The sequence below is a fragment of the Mytilus californianus genome, unplaced genomic scaffold, assembly GCF_021869535.1.
Source record: "Mytilus californianus isolate M0D057914Y unplaced genomic scaffold, xbMytCali1.0.p SCAF_13, whole genome shotgun sequence".
Lineage (NCBI taxonomy): Eukaryota > Metazoa > Mollusca > Bivalvia > Mytilida > Mytilidae > Mytilus > Mytilus californianus.
The window spans coordinates 30,138,127-30,149,097 of NW_026262615.1; the positions used below are offsets into that span (position 1 = coordinate 30,138,127).

At 32.8% G+C, this 10,971-nt stretch overlaps 1 protein-coding gene across 1 annotated transcript; it reads left to right on the forward strand.

Moving 5' to 3' along the window:
• Nucleotides 1-631: 631 nt before the first annotated feature.
• Nucleotides 632-7,305, forward strand: LOC127723500 (uncharacterized). Its single transcript, XM_052230147.1, has 5 exons — nucleotides 632-744; nucleotides 1,079-1,162; nucleotides 3,136-3,219; nucleotides 4,634-4,709; nucleotides 6,957-7,305. Exons 2-5 carry the CDS (start codon nucleotides 1,123-1,125, stop codon nucleotides 7,141-7,143), a joined length of 387 nt encoding a protein of 128 aa, XP_052086107.1. The 5' UTR covers nucleotides 632-744; nucleotides 1,079-1,122; the 3' UTR covers nucleotides 7,144-7,305.
• The last annotated feature ends 3,666 nt before the right edge of the window (nucleotides 7,306-10,971 follow it).

Here is a 10,971-nt window from a genome sequence, read left to right on the forward strand (position 1 = left end):
ACCTCTGAAATAGATTACCTTAGCAGTATTTGGAAAAACTTTTAGGAACTTTTGGTACTCAATGCTCTTCAACTTCGTACTTTATTTGGCGTTTTAAACTTTTTTTTGGATTTGAGCGTCACTTATAAGTCTTTTGTAGACTTTTGTGTCGAGCGTCTGGCGGAAATACAAAATCTCAATCCTGGTATCTATGATGAGTTTATTGAAGTCCAATTTTTGTTGTTGATCATTCTTTAAAAAAAGATGGGTTATCTATATTTCAATAATGCTAATATGTTTAACCCCGCCCCATTCTTTAGGTATGTGCCTGTCCCAAGTCAGGATCCTGTAACTCAGTGGTTGTCGTTTGTTGCTGTGTTATATATTTGATGTTCGTTAATTTTTTTGTACAATAGTTGGGCCGTTCGTTTTCTCGTTTGAATTGTTTTACATTTGTGATTTCGTTGGTTTTTATAGCTGACTATGCGGTATGGGCTTTGCTCATTGTTGAAGACCGTACGGGGACCTATAGCTGTTAATGTCTGTGTAATTTTGTATATTGTCTCATTGGCAATCATACAACATCCTTTTTTTATAATTAATAAAAATATCTATGACACACCATTTGATTATTTTCAGCTGAAGCAGGTACCAAAGAACCGCTCTACTGTTTAGCAGGCTCGTTTACGGAAAGTAATGCAAAAAAAGTGTTTTATATTATCAGACGAGTTTGTAATGGCCAGTTACAGTTTGTATGCAGAATAGGTATATAAGTCACATTTAAATTAGTTCAAATGTTGTAATGTAGAACACTGTGTTTGGTGAAATAGGTAAACCTTAATTCAAGAAGAAGTAATATCTACATTTTATTGAATTTCTTTACGTATATCGTAAACGTTTATATTTGCATGTAAGATAACTTGTTTTATAGCTCAAACATTTTCACATGTATGTAGTTCTTAGTACGATACATTCTTTTCACACAATGAAGAGCCCTTTGCCATACTGTTTCAAGGAGTAGAATTTTAATCTTAATTATGTATAAAAATGCATATAGAACATTTTGTCTTTTGAAACCATTGTGATTGACTATTTCCAGGTACAGTTTCTTCGACAACCACAAGAAAAAGTTTAATTGCTGTAATGGTACCAGAGAAAGGTTCAAGCACAACTTTTCATAAAGGTTTTTTTTTTTTTGGCTTGGTTTATACTTATTTAGAACGGGATTATTTCCATCTGTCCAATACTGAAAGCTATATGCATATCAAATGATACAAACAAGGCGAAATGTTGTGACATTGTAATCTAGCCTGTAACTTAACAATAGAAAGAGATAAAAGTCTCTCATGAGTTGTAATATCGACAGAGACAGGTCGTAACGGGCGTGATATACAGTAAACGTTGAAACGCTGTCTATTGATATCTTTAAACATTATACATGTATAATGAAGGTACTGAAACAGTGTGTACAGTAATTCTAGTATGTAAACGTTCACCTGTATCTATTTCAAGGGAAAAATTCAAATATAAAAGAGACATTTTAGTTTCGTTCCTTTTTTTAATGTCATGGTAAACAATGATTGGTCAGATGATATTAAGAAGTCGGAGAGATAGTTTCAATTTTGAATGACATGTATTTCAGGCCAGAAAAATTTGTCATTATGTTTTTTGATTGACGAAAAAACAAGGTTGAATGGAGTTTGATTGATTGTTGATTGCTAAAAGTCTATTGACAAATATTGCATGCATGTTCAAGACGAAAACAAATTGACAATAAATAAAAAAGGCAAGTTCAGTAACACAGGCCGTCAGGGTTGAAGGTCGGGAAGACTTTAACTCCAACTGAAAAATGAGGGTAAATATAATAGCAAACAGTATTCTTGCAACAGGACACCTACGGATCACATCAAAAAGTTTCTGCAAGGATTGTACACGTGTAGCTAGCGTATCACTCTTTCTACACGAGACATCAAGTTTAACGTCCTTATTCTGACCGGACATGGCTACGTTCTTTTACATCCCACATCTCCAAACGGACGCCCCACTTAGGCATGTGGTTTACCGCTGGTAAGAAATAGACCTACGTATCTAAAAATATAAGTAGACAAAGGAAGATGTGGTATGACATGTATGAGTGCTAATGAGACAATTTTCCATCCAAGTCACAATTTGCAAAAGTTAACCCTTATAGATAAAAGTACGGCCTTCAACACGGAGCCTTGGCTCACCCCGAACAGCAAGCTATAAGGGGTCCCAACAAATGACTAGTGTAAACAAAATCATTCAAACAGGAAACCCAAATGTTTATTCCAAATAGAAAACGAGAAACGAGAAATGCTTATGAACCACATCAACAAAAGACAACCACTGAACGTCAGGTTCTTGACTTAGGACAGGTGAAACCAAATGCAGCGGGTTTAGACGTTTCAAAAGGCGACAACCTTCACCCTACCTTGAAACAAAAGCGTTACATCCCAACATAGAAAGACACACTATAACATATCAATTGAATATGCTAAATTCAATCAAAAGACATATTAACAAACACAAGTGAACATACACTGAACGAATAAATTTAATCTATGACACAATCTAAATACAAAAATAATAAAACATTGGGGTTAGATGTAAAACAATACCTGAACGACAACCATAACCTTGGACAAAATACCGACCAATAAAATAACGTACACAGGTAAATAGTGAAAATTTGGTGTAAGGTATACATAGAGCGCGGAAATATATTTAATTACAAAATTATTAATTTTATTGTTTATAGTAAGAGACCAGAAGTGAACAATTATAGTGATAACGAACACTTGGTCCTATTTCCTATCTCCAGTTATAATGGCATGAGGAGAAAGAACGATCTTTCAATACAAGTCTGTGGCAATCGGATTAACAAGATGCAAAGGAAGGCAATTAAAACCACCAGTGAACACTCTTCTTAGTCAAATGAAGATTTGATACCAATGATCATCTTCACATAGACAAAATTTCACATGTGTAAATATCGAAAATATGTTCAAAAGTTATTATGTACACATTGCTTGTTTTAAACAAAATAAGGAATGCGGTATGAATGTTTTGGTACACACAAACTGTATAGATATTATTGTTTCATGTTATAACAATGTATTCACTGTTTATTTCTAGGTAACGTTTCTGCTACAACCCAAAGTCAAAGTACACTTGTTACAAGGACAAAGCAGAAAGACTCTAGGACTAGCCTTGATATAGGTACCGTCATTGTACTTTCAAGAGAATGTTTGTCCTTCATTTACCCGTTTTGTATAAGTTGTATAAAAAATGGAAATTGCATGATTGATTAGCGACTTATTACACATGTCACAGTTATTTCTTATAATTAGGTTGTATTTGCAACTAAATAAACGGAGATCTACGAACACCAGTTCACTGTCATGATGGTGACCACTCAACATGCGAAGTGGTGATTTCAGCTATTATACATAAACCTCTTATTATTCTTTTTCCGCTAAAGACGACAATGAAAATGTTTTCAGTAAACACTCAGCAATGGATATATTTAAGAATCATTTATTAAGCAAATGATTAGTTGCCTAACTAAAATGTTGTTAATGGAGAAGCTGAAATAGTCATGTGTTTAAAAAGTCAAGTAACAGATCGTTCACATGCATCAATTTCAAGAAAATAATCATGATATGAAGCCAACATTCTATTTTCGTTCGTTCTTATAATGTTATAGTCAACTATAGTGTACGAGATTCAAGCACGCGTTGAAATGTAGGTCTTTGAATTACAACTTCATCTTTATATCTGAACATGATATTGAAGAACTCATAAAGTATCATTTTTGAATGATAAGTATTAGTTTATGATAGGAACTGTTATCGATTAAAATGGACTAGATTTACTTTACATTGTTTTTGGTGTATTTGCTGTTGGAATAAGTATTTTTAATCACAAATATAATATTTCGTTACTCTATACTAGAAGTGTGTGTCTATGGTTTTTATAAAAATATAGATATCAAGAGTGGTTTCGACTAATTAAATGCATATGGAAGCAAATGACAGATTACTAACATTTTGGAAATGACTATTGGTAATTGTGTAACTAAGGAAATATCAAAATTTTTTCATATGATTAACATTTCGCAACTTCTGTGGGTGAATATACAAATGCTCTTTAAAATTTGTTTCTAGTTTGGTGCAGGTATTCCTTTTTTGCTATACTGTACTGTACACTAAAAATTTTCATGCTTGACAGTTTTAAACATGTATTTCAGAGAATTAATTTTTGAAAAGTCAGAATTTGCACCTCATTTAGACATTTAGACATTTAGACAAATGAACATTATAACTAATAGAGAGTATCTGTTAAACATTAACATCGAACTTAAGATTGACAAATTAGCACTCGTAATGAACTTTGTTAGGAACCATTTATGATAAATAGAATTTTAATAGTCGATGCATTTCAGTTTGTAACACCACTGTCCCGGGTTTTGGGGGAGAGTTTGAGATTCCGCTAACGTGTTTAACCCCGCCACATTCTGTATGTATGTGCCAGTCCCAAGTCAGGAACCTGTAATTCAGTGTCATTGATATATTCAATTTGTTTTTATTTTCCCTCCATATATTAAATGTTTACATAATATTCAAATTAACAGGTGCATTGATTGGTGGAATACTAGGTGCATGTTCTATGATTATTGTGTTAGCTTTGCTGATTGTATGCAAAATTAGGTGAGTTACACATTTCTACAACAAAATGAATTACTTTTAATGTTTGTTATTAAAATGACTTAGCTTTTTTTTTATGAAATCTTTCAAATGATTTTAAGGAAACATTTTGTCTTCATCGATTATTTTGTTTATCAAATACTCCGAAGAAGTTAATGTATACATTCTATGCTGACTTTAAAGATTATAAGATAGCAAGTGCAGTTGTAAATTGCAAGTTATTTATTTTCAAATAGTAAATGTATATAAGAATAAGAAGATGTGGTATTTTTGCCAAAGGGACAACTCTCCAAACATATTTGTTCTGCTAAACATGAGAGACCCTTATACTTATACTATATGGTCAAGTTCTCTAGTTACTTTGTTGTACATGGAACAGTACAAACAAAAGATTCCGTATATTGTCAAGTTATCGGAATTCCAATGGGGACTAACTGTGCATCACTTATTGTTGACCTGTTTCCGTATTGTTTAGAGCTTTAATTTATGACTTAAACCAACACAGACCCATCAAATCAACACCTGATACAAAAAATTAAATAAAAATTTTAGATATTTGTATGATATATTGGCTCACAATAATGACGACTTTAGTATGGGCACTAAAGACATATCCTGTTGAAATGACTTTGAATAAAGTTTACACTTACAATGGTCACTTCTCTTTCCTGGATCTAAATATATATATCTTTAACGGGAACCTTAATACCAAAAGTTATGATAAGAGAGAATATCTTCCATTTCATATTGATCATTATTCATTTTTAGATTTGATTTGATTTTTGGTGTTTTAATGCTATTAAGCACCGCATTTAGGCTATTTCGTGGCGCTCAGTTTTTATTGGTGGATGAAGCCGGAGTGCCCGGAAAAACCACCGACCTTCTATAGGAAAACTGACAATCCTAGTCAATTAAAATTGGAGTCGAGTGCAGCCGCGAAAGCGGGGTTTTGAACCCACAACATCAGTGTTGACTGGCTAGTGATTTCAGTAGTAACTACTTAGACCACTCGGCCACCGAGGCCCCTCCATTTTTGGATTGTGACGTTCCCTTGTCCCCATATAATGGTGTTTAGATATCTCAACGTGTTTGATTCGCTCGTGTATATAATAACGTATTTGATTTCAACAAGGAGCTAGGACATCACATGTTATTCGTAAATAAAAATCAACATGCAGATATGAGTTGGCACATCAGTAACTCCTAGAAGTGCTTTGTTAATTTATGTATCATTGTCATTTTGCTTAGTTTCTTTTATTACCTATTCTGACATCATAGTCGAACTTTTGTGTGTTTGTTTAATCTCGATTTGCTAGAGGTATAGGAGGAGGGCTGAGATCTCACTAAAAATATTTGCCCGCCGAATTGTTACGCCTGTTTCAAGTCAGGAGCCTCTGGACTGTGTTGATCTTGTATGTTTTTTTTTTATTTAAGTTGGTTTATATGTTTAGAATTCAGTATAACGTCCAGTTTCACTGAACCAGTACACATGTTTGTTTAAGGGCCAGCTGAGATCATCCTCCGGGTGCTGGTTTTTCTCGCCGTGTTAAGACCCATTGGTGGCTTTGTTCTGTCTTTTAACTCGGGTTGTTATCTCTGTGACACATTTCTCATTTTCATTCTTTATGTAATACAAACACGTAGTAGAAGCCAGATCTAGTTATGATTAAATTGTTTGGTTGGGCAGAAAATTTGTTCAAATTTGCTATAATAGATGCTTCAGTCATCAGAGCAAAGTCCCGCAAATAGAATTTCACTGATAACTTAACACTGTTACGGACTGTATATATATATATAAAACAGTCTTTTAAAAAAAAAAAAAACTTATCGAATTGTACAGAAAATGTTGGCAAGTGATTGAGATACGTTCGAAAGTTATACTTGAGTATAATTATATCTGCTTCTGTTAACTAACTTTTTCGTGAGTTATTTTTATTTTCCACGTAAGCTTGGAGAAAAAAACGCAATAATATCAAAATTGGGAATTTTCCGAATTAATTACATCAAGTTGATTTAAAAATCATGAAATTACATCTTCTTGACGTTGACTTTAAATACCTTAACGCAAAACAAAGTATTCGCGAATATAAATTTGTTTACTGCATACACTTATGTACCTGTACACTGTTGAATAACACACGTTACAACCATCACAAGTTTATAGATTTAACACTATCGTCATTTTTATTTATCAGGCCATTACGTTATATTTTTTACATTTATCATGTTTTTTGTGCTTTTGAATTACAGATCAAAGAGGATTTTTACAGAGTCGAATACTAACAATTATGAAGACACTACCCGTGTGAACTTTTCAACGTCAACATACGAGGACCTTGACAATACAAAGCATACGAATTTAACAGCAACAATAAACCAGACTTGTGACATTGATGAATCCAGTGCACCGGTATATGAAGAAGTAAATAAAAATTGAATAACCGGGAAGTACTATATCAAAATAAGAATATGTCCGTAGTGATGTTATCAATGGTTACTGATATAGTTTCCGTTGTCTGACTAAATGGAAGCGAAATATGATCTTAGATGTTGAAATGATATTTGATTAACTGAAGAAAAAAATATTTTGTTTAACAAAATGTAGATACATGAAAAATAAGATACTTATTGTTAATAAAATTAGAAATATTCCAGAAGTCAGACAACATTATTTCAGGTTTATATAAAAAGGCAATACGACACTTAGCCGTCCATAAAACATCACACGTGTATGTGGTTAGTCAATGAATAGCATTTTTGACATTATTTGGATATGCTTATCATTAATAGTACATATTTCTTTTTCATAATACGTACGATACAGATAATTTTCCATATTTACACATCAGCTTGAGAGAATATATACATGTATGTTTTCAGCGGTTAACGTGTGTTTGTTTATCATGGCAAAAAGCTTATCTGTATTGAATATAATCTTTATTTTTTTATCATGTTTATATTCCACATGTATCTATACATAAATGGTAAGCAATAATAGGTGTGTCCGTAAATACTTATTTTTTGTCAAACACATACTTATTGCCTGAACAAAACCATCTCGGAAGTCTAATCACTATCTGTCTTCTATATCATTATATTTATTTCTTATAGAACATGCCAGGCTAAAAATTGAAATACCACAGATGCGCATTCCTTCTAAACGAGGTTTAGACGTGCTCGATTCAAAACAATAACGAAATCTCAGTGCACTGCAGAAGCAAAGAATACAAGATGTTCCCATTTAATTTAATGTGACATGAGACAATGCTTGACGCCACACATCAAAGCAGATTATTGTATGATTTCAATTGGTAATTTGTCCTAATATACCAATTCAAGTGTCACAGCATGACTCCAAAAACAAACTTTATAGTAATCGGGAAGTCGATAAACACAAGTAGGAAGAAATTATAAATTCTTGTATAATAAAGCCTCCAAAGAAAAGTGTCGCGACACAGCAATGGTCATTGTCGTGTGGGAACTTTTTTTCTTCGAAAAGCAACAACACAATCTGAAACTCATGGTATACATTTTTTAAAAGATATGACTTCTTCATTCACATTGGAGTACGACCAAAGAGAATTAGCATATTTCCTATACGTGTTGATAATTGAAACATTTGCTTGTTAGATTACATTCGAAAATAATGTGATTTATCGTCATACATATCTTTATCAAAGTACTCCTGACGTTTTTGGTTATAATCATTCCTTGTTTCGTGCGTTTCTGATGAATGTAAATCTTATTAAATGTTTTAGACCCAGGGATTTTTAAAAGACATGTTTGATTTTATAGACATGCACGTTAAGTATCAAATTTTCCTATTTCTGTAGTTCATGAATTAAGGTAACAATAGTTAATCGATGGTGCGTACCGATTAACATATCAATTATCTGATATGAATAATCATATTAAAAACATTATTATATAATGTTAGAAAAATGAATCTTCATTGTAACTCTCAGTTTTGATTCAACTAATTTTTATATTATTTAAAGAGATTCATCCTGCCGAACTGACTTTAAATAAAGCTCATACTAACGATGAACACTGCACTTTTCTGGATCTTGATATCTATATTGTTAATAGGACGCTTAATACTAAAATTTATGATAAACCAGACGATTTTTCATTTCCTATTATTAATCATTCATGTTTAGATGGTGACGTTCCCTTTTCCCTTATGTTGTTTATTTATCTCAACAAATGAAATCTCTGAACTACTGAAAAAAATATTACAACAGTGTTTTCGATATCACAAACTAGTAAAACATTTACTAAATTTTATCATCGATACAACGACACCATTCGTAAATATAAATTAACATCTTATACATTCAGGTATTTAACATCCATTTTTTATGGTAATATTTTTTACAAGGCACAAACATTTCGGCATTCACCTCAAAAGCTAACCAAACCTTTGAACATACTTTTTCGGAAGGGATATAGTGACGATACTGTTATCAGGTCATTAAGAATTGCATATTTTGGTATAATTATTTATTCACTCATAAGGCCTTTGCATCGGAAATAAACAAATTTATTCTAAAAGCAGTTGTTGCCATATACGGGTTATGTTCTTCTCATATTTTTTATGATTGTATGATACTAAGTCCCCATCGGGAGGGATTATGCTTGATTTTCATATGATGAAGACATACTCTTTCAAGTAGTTCAATTGAAGTCTGGGCGGCATGTCAGTAACTGCTAGTACATTAATGTAGTTTGTTTGTTAATTTATATATCTTGTCATTTTGCTTATTTTCTTTTGTTACCTATTCTGACATCGGACTCGGACTTCTCTTTAACTGAGTTTAACTGTGTGCGTATTACTGTGTGTTTCATTATTCGACATTGGCTAGAAGTATAGGGAAGGCTGAGATCTCACAAAACAGTTTAACACCGCCACATGTTTGCGCCTGTCCCAAGTCTGGAGCCTCTGGCCTTTGTAAGTCTTGTATGTTTTTTTAATTTTAGTTCATTTATATGTTTTTGGAGTTTAATATGACGTCCATGTTCACTGAACTAGTACATATATATATTTAGGGGCCAGCAGAGGAACACCTCCGGGTGCGAGATTTTCTCGCTGTTATCTGCTCTTTGTGAGGGTTGTTGTCTTTTTGACATATTCCCAATTTTCATTATCAATTTTATGGTCTAAATATAATGTTCCTATGTGCAAAGTGAATTGAAAACAAGTCTGACCAAAATTATTGACTGGTTTAATTCATGACGTCTTGAAACAATGCTTTTGTTTTGAATGATGGATGTTTACTGAATAATGTTTTAGCCTGGTACCTTTGATAACTATTAGCATGTCGAAATGTTCTATTGTAATATTTATTTGTGTATTTATCTGTCTGAATGTTCTTGCATTTATTTGTACTGTAGTCTTGTCATGTATTGTTGTCATTTTAGTGTTATATTTAACATTTCCATAAAGCGCGATGATTGGCTCGTCGCAAAACCAGGTTCAACCCACCATTATTTCTTTAAATGTCCAGTACCAAGTCAGGAACATGGCAGTTGTTATCTTATAGTTCGTTTCTCTGTGTGTTGCATTGTCGTGTTTATGTTGCCCTGTATTGTTTCTGTTGTGTCATTGTCTTCCACTTATAGTTGATGTGTTTATCTTAGTTTTAGTTTGCAATCCGGATTTGTTTTCTCTCAATCGATATATGACTTTCAAACAGCGATGTACTACTGTTGCCTTCATTCGTCTTAGATACATATTTTTTTTTTAATTAGCTGTTATTGGCTTTGAACTAGCTGTCAGTAACTGTGAGTTCTCATGTATCTGTCTTCTTGTTAGGGATAATGGATATATATATATCCTGCCACCTTTTTTTCTGTTTTTCTTTGCATCGATCAGATAAGTTAAACCTTCTCTTACTGATTTTTTTGTTTGTTTTTATGTTGTGCTGTTAGACCAATATCCTAGGTCCGGGGATGGTTGAGTTCTCACAAACATGTATACCCCCGCCACATTTTTGTTGTGCCTGTCCTCACCTAAGGAGTTTGTAGTTGAGTGGTTTTTGTTTGTTCAAGTCTGTCATATTTATTTTTCGTAAAAAAAAAATTTTTTTCAGTTGGCCGTTGGTTTTATCAATCAATTTTTTTCCTGATGGCCTTTTTGTAGCCAACTACATGGATTTTTCTCATTCCTGAAGGTCATATGGTTGCCTTTAAATGCTTACACCAAATTCATTTAAACTTTAGTGGATAGTTGTCTCATTGTCATTCATTCCATTTCTCCTTATTC